The 16166-nt window shown below is 40.8% G+C and overlaps 1 protein-coding gene across 2 annotated transcripts in view; it reads left to right on the top strand.

Moving 5' to 3' along the window:
* Window positions 1-16166, top strand: part of ppp3ca (protein phosphatase 3, catalytic subunit, alpha isozyme) — a 65531-nt gene that overhangs the window by 23117 nt on the left and 26248 nt on the right. For both annotated transcript variants that reach the window (XM_079835669.1, XM_079835668.1), the window contains exon 2: window positions 3229-3429. In XM_079835669.1, coding sequence (XP_079691795.1) covers window positions 3229-3429 — 201 coding nt within the window. The remainder of the gene's footprint in view (window positions 1-3228; window positions 3430-16166) is intronic.

The raw sequence follows: 16166 nt of genomic DNA, 5'->3' as shown, positions 1-16166 counted from the left end.
GTGATTTCTGTGTGTGAGCCGTTGCATGCGTATTACATTGCTATACTATTGATTATAGACAATGAACCCTTTTTTCTCCTTGTAAATTCATCTAAATTTCGCTAATGTGACAGCGCTTTAGATTTGTCAACATACAGAGGACCAAGGAAACCAAGCTTTTGCAAATATACAGAAGTAACACAAGCGCACCCACACACTTTTTTTGAATGGGCTGTTTCCTTACCGCTGTTAAAATCCTATGCTAGGCCTAGTCTCATTATCCCAGCAGCAGGAACATGAGATTTCTCTTTTTTCCCCCTCAAGTCAAACATGAATTATTTAGCTTTGTGTTGATCACGTTGAGTCTCTGCCCTGAGCTTCCCTCCCCAGTTCCCCTACTGTATTTCTCTCGCTCTCTGAGCTGTGTATGTTGTTGCTAGCTTCTACTCAGCAATACAAAATGCATGTTTTGCTCACAGAATTGCCGATATCTCCGAAGTCTTATTCTGAAATCCTGCTCTGAGAGACTGTCATCATGTATCCGAACAATGTTTAGCATTTCTTCTCAATGGCACTGTAACTGCACTCCATAATTATTTCTGTACAGTGCGGGGCGAATCTTCGCTAGCATGTGCGTAAATAATTCACCATGCCAATGTTTTGTTGAAGCCAAGTCCCACATTATCAGTGTACACATTAGTGAGTCATAACGGAAAGAAACTGCATTTGCCCCAATTTTTGGTGCAGATATTGTTTTCTCTGTCTAATTTCCGAATTGAATTTTCACGCAGCTGAGGACCGGTACGCCGTTCGCTGCACCTTTATCAATTATTCACATCCAGCTCTTTGGAAGCTTTAATAAGCAGCTTGTCAGTCAACTAACTCATAGCGGTTCCGGCTTTGTTTTTGTGATGTGAGGCCAATTTTGCATTGATGTAAGTGAGCTCGATGAACAAATGATGATGCTAGGCAGCCATGGTTAAAGAAAAACAAGATTCATGTGGAGTTAAGTTGACAAAGAACAAGTTAAGAATGGGTCACAGTGGTCAAATCACACTGGTCACTTATCTAAATAATAACTGAGGTCAACTAGTTATTTGATATATAACTATGTATTTGAAATAACTAGTTATTTGATATGTTATAAAATTGCACTCCATCCAGCTGTTGCTGAACATCCTCTAAGAAACGCATCTTATTGGGGTCAAGTAGCCCTTTAGGCAATCCACTAACTCCATGTACAACTGTTCAAAAGTAAGGTCAGTAATATTTTTTTTAATGAAATTAATATTTTTTTTCAGCAAGGATGCATTAAATTGATCAAAGAATTGTATAGTCACAAAATATTTCTATTTCAAATAAATGCGGTTCTTCTGAACTTTCTATTCATCAAAGAATCCTGAAAAAAGATGTGTTATGGTTTCCAGAAAAATATATGAAGCAGCACAACTGTTTTCAACATTGATTATAATAATAAATGTTTCTTGAGCTGCAAATCAATATTAGAATGATTTCTGAAGGATCATGTGACACTGAAGACCAGTATCTAAAACTAAAACCATGAAATTGTTTGTGTTTAATATTTTATTCTGGCTGGTTTCTCATTTTCATTGTGTTTAACTTGATGTACTAAAATAACTAAATATTTAAAGAAATTACCCACAAATTAAAATGAAAATAAATACGGAAAATATAAAAATAAAAACATATTTAAAATATTAGTTTTTTACAATTGCTAAGACAATTGTCATAACATTAAATCCACATTTTCAAACTAAACTCACAAAACCCTCGACTCAAACAGTTGCTTCAAAACCATTTAACCTGTACTCAAAATCAAACAATGCTTTCAGATCATACACACGTGAGTCAAAAATATAAGGACTACAGAGCATTCATTGGACACTACATCAAAAAATGGAGAGCACAGCATCCACAAAAAAATATATTGTATACAGTAAACAATTTTTGCAATAATATAAAAAAGTATAGTAATTGGAACTGAGTAAGGTGGATATATTGTATACTGTATGTACAGGAATTATAGTATCGTACTGAATATTGAATAGTAGGCTTCTGAATGTCTGTATATTCAGCACTTGCATACTGTAAAAATACTGCAGTCCAACTGCAAAAGCCAAAAAGGTCATGAAAAGCATGTTACAGTACACTCAAATACTGTAAGTTGTGCGACTGGAAAATCAATGTCAATGAGAGACTGATTCTGTTTCAGCATCATGTCTTCCTGCTGACTCTTCGTCCACATCTCAGGCAATGTCGTCTCTTGCCAGGCGAAGGGAAAAACCCTCTGGTGTGCCGGATCCAGCCTTGACAACACTGTCCACACCTTGCTTTTTCTCGTCCTCCTCCTCTTCCTCCTCGTCCACCACCTCTTATATGTACTCTTCCTCCTCTCCCTCTCAGATTGTTTCCATCTATTGCTCATTAACATTCAGTGCTCCTGAACTGGTTTATATTTTGTACAGTTGGTCAAATACACATCATTAGAAATAAGATTGAACAATCTTAAATCGTTGTGTGTAAACGATGACACCTGTGTTTTAGTTGTTTAACTTCAGCCTGTTGTGCGATGTGTTGTTTTAAAGAGAATGTGTTTAGAGTTTTGCAAAAAAGTGCAGGAGATTTGCAAACGGTGTCTAACTGCCTTTTGCAGAAAGTTATTTATTCAAACAAATTGGTTTAGGCTATTGATCATTTGGTTCAGAGAGTGTGGTTTAGTGTTTTAGCAATTGTGAAAAACTGTAATTGAAAAACTCTATTTGGATCTCAATGATAGTAATTTAACACTGCTGGAGACTGGAGTAAAGGCTGCTGAAAATTTTGCTTTGTCATCACAGGAATAAATTACCTTTGAAAATGTATTATGACATTTGTATTATTGGTGTGCTTTTTTTTTTACTGTATCAAATAAATGCATCCTTGGTGAGCATAAGAAGCTTCTTTCAGAAAATACCAACCCCAAACTTTTTAAGAGTAGGGAAGTTTAGCACACCACTGATGTTTTCGGGCAGCCATTTTGATTTAATAAACAAACCCTTGAAGCTGTATTCAATAAACAGCTGGTATGGTCACAGAAATTCTTTAAATTATAACATGTAGTTAGTTCGTTACAAAATATATCCCTGGGGAAAAGTTGAAATTGACCATTGAATTATGCTGTTGTGCAACATAACAGTGACTATAACGTTCAAGTTCTGATGTATTCTTTCTGTTTTGTGCTCCCCTCAGCCGTTCCCTTCCCCTTGAGTCACCGCCTCACCATGAAGGAGGTGTTTGACTGTGAGGGGAAACCAAGGGTGGATCTACTGAAAGCCCACCTCACTAAAGAAGGCAGGGTGGAAGAGGCCGTGGCCCTCCGAATCGTAAACGAAGGGGCCTCTATCTTACGCCAGGAGAAGACCATGCTGGACATAGAGGCACCTGTCACAGGTACTTCCTAGTCTATTATTGCATCAGATTCACCTCACAGACAATGTAAAGGGAAATATTTGCTTTGTGCGCCTTGTTTTGCAGCAGGGTGGATCTATTTTCAGACATTAGTCGATAAAGAACGTCTGTGCATTAGCATCTGTGTGTGTACATAATGCAGTTTGTTATCTGACGGCATCTGCATGTGTTAACTGTATATCAGTGACAACTTGCTTTGATACCGTCAGCAAACAGGACTAAAGAGGCAGCGAGACAGCGAGAGTTTGAGAGAGAATGCACAATCCTGACCTCAAATACAAAAATAAACTCCAAAAGCACCCGACTGGAAGTTCAAAGAATGAACAATAGCGGGGAAAAAACCAAATGGCGGCAAAGCGAACAAGCGCTCGAGGTGTTTCCGTATGAAGTTTACCTGTGAAGGTAGCTGTCGCTTTAAAGTTTGATCACTTTTATACTTGCGAACGTGTGCGTTTCTCGGGTATTTTAATTCCCTCCTTACCTGTCGTGACATCCACTCTGAGGTGAGGATAGAGGAAAAATAGTTTTAAATGAAAACTAGGGTAATGTACGTACCACATAAAGCATGTCTTTATCTATTCAATGGCTCATCTGAGCAGTGCATCTCTTAATGTGAAGCGCTTTTATCAGTGTCTGAGGATAATCAATAGAGTTGAGTACTTGATACCCGCATCCATCTGCAGGAGTGTGTCAGCACACCAGCTGGCCGTGATTTCCACTGTCTCATCCGCGTATGAGCCGCTTACTCCTGAAAGACACGGGTCCTTGTGTAACTGCACCAAAAAAAATTTAAATAAATAAAAATATGCAGAGATAATGGACATAGCTTGATTAATTTTTCTTTGTAATGTGATTCTGCTCACCCAAATGGTACATCTCCTTCACACGGGTGAAATTGCAGTATTTTTAATGCTGTTTTAGTGCCTTTTTTTGTTTGTTTATTTAATTTTTAATGTCTGCAAGGAAAGACGTTGCTATTTACGCAGCAAAACCATATTTTCTTGATTAGAATTTTTGTCTTGTTCTCTACACAGTAAAAAACGCAGTGTCAAGCACATAAAGTGTTCATTTTAAAACTGCTCCGGATCATATTTAGTCCCAATCTGTAAAAAGTACACCGTTTGTAGTGTTGGGTAAAAAAAATCTTTAAAACAAGATACATTTACTTGAGAAGCTACATTTTAAAGTAACTAATTTTTTGTTTCAAAGAACAAGTGGAATTAAATGTATTATTTTCTATTCCTGTTGGCATACATTTTTTCGGTAACTTTACAATAAGATTTCATTAGTTAACTACTTTAGTTTACATGAACTAAGGATGTACAATACTTCTACAGCATTTATTAATCTTAGTTAATGTTAATTTCAACATTTACTAATACATTATTAAAATCAAAAGTTGTATTTGTTAACATTAGTTGAACGAAGTGTGAACTAACATGAACAAACATTGAACAGCTGGATTTTTATTAACAAAGATGAATAAATACTGTAACAAATGTATTGCTCATTGTTAGTTCATGATAGTTAATACACTGTAAAAAAAAATTGAATGATCAATGATTTATGACAACATATGTTTTACATTGTAAGTTTTTTTATAAGTTATTCAAGATACAACTCATTTTTAAAGTCAGTTGAACGTAATTTAAGTTGAAATGACTTAAACATTCAAGTTGATTATACTTACAACTTTTTTTAGAGTGTACATTAACTAATGTTAACAAATGAGACTTTATTGTAAAGTCTTACCATTTTTTTCATCTAGTTTTAAGCATAAATCTCACTTAATTTGTAAGGATTTATTCTTAATGTTTGCAAATAGGGTAATAAAGACATAAAACAATTTATTTGTGTACATGTTATATTATTATTTACATGTTTTTAATTAAAATAATAAAGATAAAAAGATTTTGGGAAACAAGACAATACAGATTTTTAAAAAATCATTGTTTTGCTGTGTGGGAGGGCTGTAAAATGGAGACAACTTGTGTTAACATCACTGCAACAAAGGCAGTTTTGGCAGCTGAAAAAGTCACACGGTCACAAGCCTGGGTGCATCAGGAGTCGCTAACTGCTGTGTTTAAAGGCACAAAGCATTTGAGTTCACTCCGGTTCAGTCGCAGTCTCACAGGAAGAGTTCAATTCCACGGTGCACTTAGATTTGTCTGGTACAGTGCAGCTGTTAAAATCCATCAGTTGATCAGAGCGACCTACAGAGCGAGAGAGAGATAAAGAGAGAGAGAGAGAGAGAGAGAGTGGTTCTCTACTGCAGAACACACCTACACCTCTGAGTCATCTGCATCTAACAGCTCAATATTCTCTCTCTCTCTTTCTCTAAATCTCTTTCCATCATCCAGTTCTGCTTGCACCCTGTGTGCCTGCAGTGGGTGATGTGAGAATAAGCGTCGCCCCCCTCCACATTCAGCACTGCACAGTCACTGCCACACATGAAGAGAGATACTTACAATTATCACCATTTAGAGTTTACTCTGTGTGTGTGCTTGGTTGTGTGATGTCTGTCCCTGAGCTCAGAATATTTGCCCAGATCAGCCAAAATTAGGCCAAGTGAAGTTTATGCCTGCCGATTGTCTATTATTAATATCAAAGGGATATGAAATATGCAGGAGGCACAGTGTACGCGAGGGCCCATCATTGTCAGTAGATCCGCTTCCTTTGTGATGCAACATAATGGCAAACAAAGACATATCTGCTGCCGTTTGTCACTACCTTCACCCAGCTGTATGGCCATCACCTCATGCTATTGTTAATCAAGACTGCTTACACAATCACACAGATACACACACACACACAGCGCGCTGGTTCAGGCCCATTCATTTATGCTGAGAATGATTTGTGCTGTGTGCTGCTCGCTCATTAAGTCCAGCTTACATAATGAGAAGAGAGGATGAGGAGGAGAGGATATGAATAGAAGAGAGGAGAGGAGATAATCAGATGAGTAGAGAGGAGGAAAGCGAAGAGGAGATGGACATATGGGAGAATAAGAGGAGCAGGTGAGAGAAAAGAAGAACAGACGAGAGGGGAGGAAAGGAACGGAAAGGAGATGATATGAGGAGAAGAGTTGAACAGATGGGAGAATAAGAGTAGCAGATGAGAGGGAGAGAAGAGATGAGAAGAACCGATAGCAAAGGAGATGGAGAGGGGGTGACCGCAGAGGAGAGAGATGAAAATATGAAAGGGGACAAGATGAATTGTTCCTGTCCAGGAGAGGAGGTGAAAAGATGAAAGCAGAGGAGAGAAAGGAGGAGATGAACACATGAGATAATGATTTGAGAAGGGCGAAGAAAGGATGAAGAAGAGATCAACAGAAGAGAGGAAAGGAAACGAAGATGAAAGAAATGAGAAGATGAACAGGTGAGAGAAAAATTTGAAAGGAGAGGAGAAAAGAGGAGGGGAGATGAAGCACAGAGGAGAGGAAAAGAGGTGAGAGGAGGTGAAAAGAGAAACCTAGAGAGAGTATATGAGAAAGGGGAGGAGATGAACAGAGGAGAGGGGAAAGTATAAATCTAAGAGATTCTGTTCATCACCAGGAGAGGAGGTTAAAAGATGGAAGGGAGAGGAGATAAGCAGATGACTGGAGAGGAGCGAGGGAAGGAGGAGAAGAGAGACGATAAGGAATGGTTAAATTAATGAACAGATTGGAGGACAAGGAGAAGATGAAAGAAGATATAAAATGAGAAAAGGTGAGAAAAGAGGAAAGGGACAGATAGGAGTATATGCGGAGAAGCTGAGAGTGAATAGGAGAAGATGAGGACAAGAGGAAAGGATATGAGGTGAGCAGATGAGCTGAGAGGAGAAAAGAGAGATGGACAGAGGAGAGGAGAAAAGGCGGATAAGATAAGCGGGGGAAAGAGAGGAAAGGAGATGAAGAAATTACAGAAGGAGAGAAAAGAGTAGAGGAAATGAACATGTGAAAGGATATGAGAGAGGAGAAAAAAGGAGAAAGATGAGAGGAGTCAAACAAATGAAAGGAGGAATGGAGATGAGCAGATGAGACACAAGGAACTGATGAGTGGAGAAAAGAAGAGTTGAACAGTGAGAAGATAGAGAGAGGAACAAAGTAAAGGAGACAAATAGAAGTGGAGAAGAGTAGAAAAAAAGGGGGATGAATAGATGCAATCCTGTTCATCTCCAGGAGAGGTAGTGTTACAAAATAAAAAGAAAGAAGAGAAAGGAGGAGATGAACACATGAGATGATAATTTGAGAAGAGAGACAAAAGGATACAAAATTAAGTGAGGAGAAGAAGAGATTACAGAGGAGAAGAGAGAGGAAAGGAGATGAAAAGGAAAGGAGGAGATGAACAGGTGAGAGAATAAGAGGAGCAGATGAGGGGAAAGAGGAGAGGGCCTGAATAGATGTGAGAAAAGGAGAAAGGAGAGGAGGTGAACATATGAGCAGAGAGGAGAAAAGTGGAGGGGAGATAAACAGATGGGAGGATAAGAGGAGCAGGTGAGGTTGGGAGAATTAGAACAGATGAGAGGAGAGGAAAAGATGTGAGAGGAGGTAAAAAGAGAAACCCAAAGAGAGTAAATGAGAAAGGAGAGGAGATGAACAGAGGAGAGGGGACGGGATAAATTAAAGAGATTCTGTTCATCTCCAGGAGAGGAGAGGAGGTTAAAAAATGGAAGGACGGAGAAAAAGATTAACTTAATATGATGGTAGAGAGAGGAGATGAGCAGATGATTGAAAAGGAGCAAAGAAGAGAGGAGAAGACCAGATGAGAGACGACAAGGAATGGAGAAGGGAGGACGAGGAGAATATGAAGGAAGACATACAAATTATAAAAAGAGAGAAAAGAGGAGAAGAAATGTATAGATGGGAGAATAATATGAACAGATGAGAAGAGAAAAGGCAGATAAATAAGCAGGGAAAGGAGATGAAGAAATGACAGAAGGAGGGAAACGAGTTGAGGAAATGAACAGATGAGAGGATATGAGAGAGGAGGAAAGAGGAGTGGATAAAAGGAGAGAGGTGAGAGGAGAAAAGAGATGAAGAGTGAGAAAGAGGAACAAAGGAGAGGAGACGAAAAGAACTAAGCGGAGAAGAGGTAAAAGGAGGGGGGATTAAAAATAAAAAGAAATGAGAGGAGAGGAGATGAACACAAGATGATGATTTGATTTGGTAGAAGGAAAGGAAATGAGATGAGCAGATTACAGTAGAGGAGCAGAAGAGAGCAGGAGGAGAAGGAGATGAAGAAATGAGAGGAGAGACGGAGAGAAACGAGGCATGGAAATGAACGGATGGGAGGATATGAGCGAGGAGAGAAGATTAAATATTAGAGGAGTCGAACAAATGAATGAAGGAAACGAGATGAACAGATGAGGCACAAGGAGCAGACGAGAGGAGGTGAATGACAAAAGAGGAGAGAACGGAGGAGATTGATATGAGAAAGGAGAGGAAATAAGCAGATTACAGAAGAGGAGCAGATGAGAGGAGGAGGAGAAGGAGATGAAGAAATGAGAGGAGAGACGGAGAGAAACGAGGCATGGAAATGAACGGATGGGCGGATATGAGTGGGGAGAGAAGATTAAAGGTCCTATGGCATGAAATTTTCATTTTATGAGGTTTTTCAACATTAATATTAGTTCCCCTAGCCTGAATATTGTCCCCAAGTGCATAGAAATGTTGATCGGTGTAAACCCGAGTTCTGGCTGTCTCTCTCTGCCTTTGAGAAAATGACAGGCCAGACGAGCCAATCCTGAAGTCTCCTGGTTTGACGTCCAAGCAGGAACGGTTTCCTCCCTTTCCTCCGCCCAGAGAATCTGGCACGCCCATGCAAACGCTCGAGAGATCATTGCTTGTGAACGAGTGAACGCTGGCAGTTTCTCAGTGTTTGGATGTACAAATGAAAACAGAAGTCTTTTTTCAGTTCCTTCTGATCTGTGATCAGTGATTTCTGATGTGTAGCTAATTATTTATTATTCGTGCACACACTGCGGCTTCTCTCTTTCCCGACAGAACGGTGTTTTTGTGTTTTCTTTCTTGTGAGTCAGTGTTTTTGTACGTCCTCGTCGCGTCTATCGGTTCTAAAATGTGCATACAGTCATGAGTTTCTGCTCAACATCAGCCTCACACACGCCGAAGCTCGGGCTGCACTGGCCGGTGGCCTTCAACATCCCCGACCCCCAGTACTGCATCTGGCCCACAGCGGAGGCACCAAACGCGGCGTGAGATTAAGCAGAAGGGGGGTAAGCGTGAGCATATTCGGGCTAGCCAGCCTAGCCCCACAATAAACTGGATTACATTCGATTACTGCTGTTGTGTCTTTGTTTGCGCTGTGTACTCAACGCGCGTCACTGACGCTTTTATTTTATTTTAAAAATAATGCTATTATCAACACTTACTTTTAACTCGTTCATCTCGACAGCTGTAATGGTACTTTGCATGTGTTACAAAGTTGGTAATAATGATGAAGACGGACTCGGTGTGACTGGGACTCGTGTTTATTCAGAACTCTCAGATACAAACACAATAAACTCGCGCTGACTGACAGCGCTCTCATAACTCAGTAGTTACTATAAATAACTTTGTTAGCAATCGCTGAGCTCCGTCTCTGGTACATTAGTGATGTCCAGTTCGCGAACGATCTTTCTTTTGAACCAGTTCTTTTTAGTGAACCGAATCAGTTCACCAAATCGGACTGAATCGTTCTAAACGGTTCGCGTCTCCAGTCAGCGCTGATCCATAATTTACTAAAGTTACTAACTTTCTGACATGAGTGACAGTCCCTCCGACTAGAAATAGACTAATAACCTGAAGTATATGCTGTAACTACTACAGTTCAGACATGCTGAGAACTGATGTGAAGTGAACTCAGGTCCATCCGTCTCTCTGGCAGCAGCTCGTCCCTCTTAGACCTCGTTAAACCACACCCCCTCCGCTCATTTAAAATGCAAAGATGTCAGCCAATCACAACCGTGGGCGTTTTTACTGAAGTCTCACAGCAGACACGCCTCTTGAAGCAGGGCATTCAGCCACAGGGCAAACAGCAGTATAGAAAAAATGCCTTTTATTTCTAAATTATGACATTTTATGATGTAAAAGTCATACTAACAATATAAGTACACCTCAGGAAACATTATAAAATAATAGAAAAATGCCATGCCATGGGACCTTTAAATATTAGAGGAGTCGAACAAATGAATGAAGGAAACGAGACGAACAGATGAGGCACAAGGAGCAGACGAGAGGAGAAAAGAGGAGATGAACAGTGAGAGGAGGTGAATGACAAAAGAGGAGAGAACGGAGGAGATGATGATACGAGGAAATAAGCAGATTACAAGTGGAGCAGATGCGAGGAGGAGAAGAGACGAAGAAATGAGAGGAGAGAAGAGGAGCAGATGGAAGGAGATGAGCGAAAAGAGGACAGAAAATGAAAGCATGAGAGTAAAAAAGAACAGAAAAAAAGACAACAGGAGCGAGAGGTGTGACCTGTCGGATTGATCAGGAGTAAGGGAGGAGCAGAACGAGAAACGGCATTCAGTCGCCATGGGAGATCATGGCGGAGTCACTGTGACACACACCGGATGCCATCTACATTCTCCCCCTGCGCTCGGGTGGCATGTGACCCGGGAATGTGAACAAGCATGTTAATTGCACATTTAATACCTGTTTCTCCTGAAGCACAGTTAAAAATCAGCTCCCCCATCCAGCCGACTCGTTTAAACAGAAGCACTTAACACCGGGACCCGGGAACATTTTCATGCACAATTCATATACCTCTTCATGCATAATGTAATGTCTCAATATGCAGGATCCGCTCATTTATATACAGTAAACGCCACTTACTAACACAGCCTGGCCGCATCTGATTTGCCCATGCATTATGCAGCTCTGATGCTGCAACGTGACTGGGCATATCTGCATTTCCCAACCACCCCCCCGTTTTGATTATATAAACCTATCCATGTCTACAAAGACTTTAACAACAGGCATTTCTGCCTGATGAGCAGGTTGGAAGTCGTCAGGAGTATATACCCAGGGGAGAGAGAGCTCACCTGGGTATATATGGTGAGCTCCTGTGAGACCCTCCCAACGCACACATAGCAGCAGCGGTGTGGACGAAATTCATGTGTTTTGTGTTTGACTCTTAGCTAGATCTTACGCCTCATATGAGGCGAAATCGGATGGTGTCGTGCACCGTTTCCCACAATGCATCTGCGTTTTTAACGATGGCTTGGGTGCAGTAGAGGAGGCAGGGTGAGAGAAGGGAAATAAGCACAGCGTGAGAAGGCTGGAGCGGGAACAGCTGAATACAAGGGGGCGGAAGAATCTCTTTTCCAGGAGGAGCGAGCGAGCACAGATAAGAAAGAGAGAGAGAGTTTAACTTGTCACCTCCCTGTCATTCATCAGTCCTGCTCCTGCAGAAAAAAAAGCACTAACTGCAGCCCCTGTGACCCCAGAAAACGACCCCTTTAGCCATTCTCAACATCATTTCCTCTAGAGGCTTTGGTTCTTCCTGGCTATGCTGCGGTGCTTGATTACTTCTAGGGATTTTGCTCTTTAGTGTGTGTTAATGGTTCGTGTTAATGGCCCATTCTGGATGTATGTCAGACTCGGTGGACTGCTTGCGGCTGCTGTATGATTTAGGACAGATAAATCCGCTAATTCATTTGACATGAGGAATCTTAATTTAAGCTGCTTCCCTAGAGACTTTTAAGGATAAATGAGTGGTTGTTTTGAGAATGGATCTATTGATTTGAGCATTGATCTGGAAGAAAATCTTGAGCTTGTGTCCCTGTAGTGATTTCGCATTTTATAAGAAAAGGAGGCCAACATGATACACTAAGGAAAATGAGTATTTAAACACCCTGCTATTTTGCAAGTTCTCCCACTTAGAAATCATGGAGGGGTCTGAAATTGGCATCGTAGGTGCATGTCCACTGTGAGAGACATAATCTAAAAAAAAAAAATCCAGAAATCACAATGTATGATTTTTGTAACTTTTTATTTGTATGATACAGCTGCAAATAAGTATTTGAACACCTGAGAAAATCAATGTTAATATTTGGTACAGTAGCCTTTGTTTGCAATTACAGAGGTCAAACGTTTCCTGTAGGCTTGCTACGATAGTCGGTGTTGCCGGTGTTACCGGTGTCCAGACTCAACACCGGTTACATCACTTGCCCACCGTGGCACCTCCCACCGTCTTTTTGATTTTTTTATAGTAATAAAATAATTTAGTTCAGTTAGAGAACAGACAATACAAATAAAAACTGAACGTATCTGTTTAATAAAGCAGGATCCGACCGTGACTCTCGGCAGCGGCAGGAGTCATTCATCAGATTTAAGAGTGAGGAGCTGACTGAGATGATCGCGGAAGATTTGGCTTGAAAGCGAAACGTAAAAGCGCCTATTTAAGGGAGTTTGTCATTTGTTTTGTTGTTGTGTTTTTCATTAAAAATAATAGGCTAATGAACCCACAATTCAAGCAACCCGCAGCCGAATTGGCGCTAATTCAAAACCGAAAGTAAAATGTGCACGGCCGCACAGAGCGCGCATTGTTTTCTTTCGTCTGGCTCCGCAGTGCGAGCCTCCGCACTACGCTGACTGCACCCATTTATTTTTGCCGCGCGCACCGAGTATAAACAAGGCTTTACGGACGAACTGTAATTCATTCATGGCGTGCATCTCAATCATAGACTATGCTTGATCAGTGCCCTGACTACTGAACTAGGGAACTGATTGAGACGCACCCATGGACAGAGCGTGCATTTACAGACGAGCTGTCATTCACGGTGTGTGCGCACTGGCGCGTTTTCAGTTCAGAGCGGTCGTGTGCATGTTACTTTCGGTTAGATAGAATTAGTGATTTAAAAGCCTCCGCCGGTGATACCGGTATTACCGGTGTTGTCACACATCAATTAACCGGTGGGGAAATTTCCTCACCGTCACATCCCTAGTTTCCTGTAGTTTTTCACCAGGTTTGCACACACTGCAGGAGGGATTTTGGCCCACTCCTCCACACAGATCTTCTCTAGATCAGTCAGGTTTCTGGCCTGTCGCTGAGAAACACGGAGTTTGAGCTCCCTCCAAAGATTCTCTATTGGGTTTAGGTCTGGAGACGGGCTAGGCCACGCCAGAACCTTGATATGCTTCTTACAGAGCCACTCCTTGGTTATCCTGGCTGTGTGCTTCGGGTCATTGTCATGTTGGAAGACCCAGCCACAACCCCTTTTCAATGCTCTAACTGAGGGAAGGAGGTTGTTGAGGTATCCTCTCCTTAATACAGTGCAGTCGCCCTGTCCCATGTGCAGAAAAACACCCCCAAAGCATGATGCTACCACCCCCATGCTTCACAGTAGGGATGGTGTTCTTGAGATGGTACTCATCATTCTTCTTCCTCCAAACACGTTTAGTGGAATTATGACCAAAAAGTTCTATTTTGGTCTCATCTGACCACATGACTTTCTCCCATGACTCCTCTGGATCATCCAAATGGTCATTGGCAAACTTAAGACGGGCCTGGACATGTGCTGGTTTAAGCAGGGGAACCTTCCGTGCCATGCATGATTTCAAACCATGACGTCTTAGTGTTTTACCAACAGTAACCTTGGAAACTGTGGTCCCAGCTCTTTTCAGGTCATTGACCAGCTCCTCCTGTGTACTTCTGGGCTGATTCCTCACCTTTCTTAGGATCATTGAGACCCCACGAGGTGAGATCTTGCATGGAGCCCCAGTCCGAGGGAGATTGACAGTCATGTTTAGCTTCTTCCATTTTCTAATGATTGCTCCAACAGTGGACCTTTTTTCACCAAGCTGCTTGGCAATTAGTGAGAGTAGTTGAAGGCCTGTAGGAGTTTATAAAAATACCCATGAAATCAAAATGAAAGTTTATTTTTGAGCTTTGTGGCTATATGTTTGCTGGTGTATTCCTAAATGATGACACATTTCACTTTAAAGGGGTGATGAACTGAGAAATCAACTTTCCCTTGAGCCTTTGATATATAAAAGTTCATTGTGATATAAGAATATCCTGTACGTTTCAGAACTGAAAACGTCCTTGTTAGTCAAAGAAAAGCTTTTATTGACACCAGGCCCAGAAAACGAGAGCTCTCAGAAATATGTCGACCACTGACGTCACAGGACGCCTCAACAGATAAATATGTACGCCTGATTCTGTAGCCCCGCCCACCGACACGTGGAGCTAAACGGACGGATCGCGCTACCAAGCTATAAACATGATGAAGAGAGTAATATATTGCGCTGTGCCTGGTTGTGGAAGAACACAGTCCCTGCATAAGCTTCCTTCTGATTCTATTATTAGGAATGAGTGGTTGAACTTTATTTTTAATGAAGTTCCAGCACATGTGGTAAAGACATTGCGCATTTGTTCACTTCATTTCACCGCAGAATCGATTGCAAACAAGATACAGGTCGAGACTGGATTTGCAGACATCTTGAGATTAAAACACAATGTTGTGCCTTCTATATTGAGTCCGACAGGAACGGTGCAACACACTTATGTGAGTAAAACCATGTTTTTTATATGTGTTAGTATTGCATTGTTACAGATCGTTACATACCTTAGCACGCAGTCACAGGCTGGAGAAGGTGTTATTGGTTCAATCGTGATCAGACTCGGACTTATAAAGCCAGGGCTCGCAAAGTGTGTGTGTGTGTGTATGGTTCGCGTTTATATTCACATCGGGCCAGCCAATACAAAAATAACATTCCAATCAATCGCGGGTGGATGAAAGATGAATAATTGTGTTTGTTTGATGAGCCCTGTGAGTGTTTCTCCAGACGATTCCCACATGTACTGAGGGGAGCTGAAGCTCATTAAATATGCAAGTCTTATCCAATCCTAGCCGTAGGCGTTTACTTCCGTGTCTTCAGTGCGGCACGCCCATCAAAACCAAGTGTTTTTCAGAAAGCCTCAAAACCAATGCAGAAAATAGCCTATAACTTATTCATTATGATGTTTTTGAATGTAAAAACCATGCGAACTTGTTGACCTCAGACAACAGTATAACAAAATTAAAAAAGCCAGTTCATGACACCTTTTAAGCAGATAAACGCATTTAAAGGGATAGTTCTGTCATCATTTACTCACACTCAAGTTTTTCCAAACCTCTATGAGTTTCTTTCTTCTGTTGAACAGAAAAGAAGATATTTTGAAGAATGTTGGTAAACAGACAGTTGACGCTAGCCATATACTTCCATAGTAGGAAAAAATAATATGGAAGTCAGTGGCTGCTCTCAACTGTTTGATTACCAAGATTCTTTAAAATACCTTATTTTGTGTTCAACAGAAGAAAGTCATAGAGGTTTGGAGCAACTTGAGGGTGAGTAAATGATGATAAAATTACATTTTTGGGTGAACTATCCCTTTAAAAAGCCCACTGAAGTCCATATTGGCGGCACATATCTTCTAAATGCCCATCTTGTCATTGTTTTGGAGCACACTAGCTTATAGATAGCAGTAAGGGTAGCATATTCATAGTCAAAAAACGTCCATTTGGATTTCTTGGGGACTTTAAAGTCAAAAATGACAATTCTTCTTTTTATAAATGAATAAATGATTTATCCACGCACATCATTTGTTAAAAATTCAAGTGTCCTTGTAATTTTTAATCAAAATCATTAACTTTCCCTTGCTTCCAAAAACATGTCACTCACATAAGATTGGAAAAATTAGCAGACAACAATCCAATTCCTCATGGACAAGTCGCACCGATTTTTCTCTCATTTGAGA

Source organism: Gobio gobio (genome assembly GCF_949357685.1).
Source record: "Gobio gobio genome assembly, chromosome: 14".
NCBI lineage: Eukaryota > Metazoa > Chordata > Actinopteri > Cypriniformes > Gobionidae > Gobio > Gobio gobio.
The sequence above is the reverse complement of the archived record's forward strand: the minus strand, read 5'-3'. Positions and strand labels throughout refer to the sequence as shown.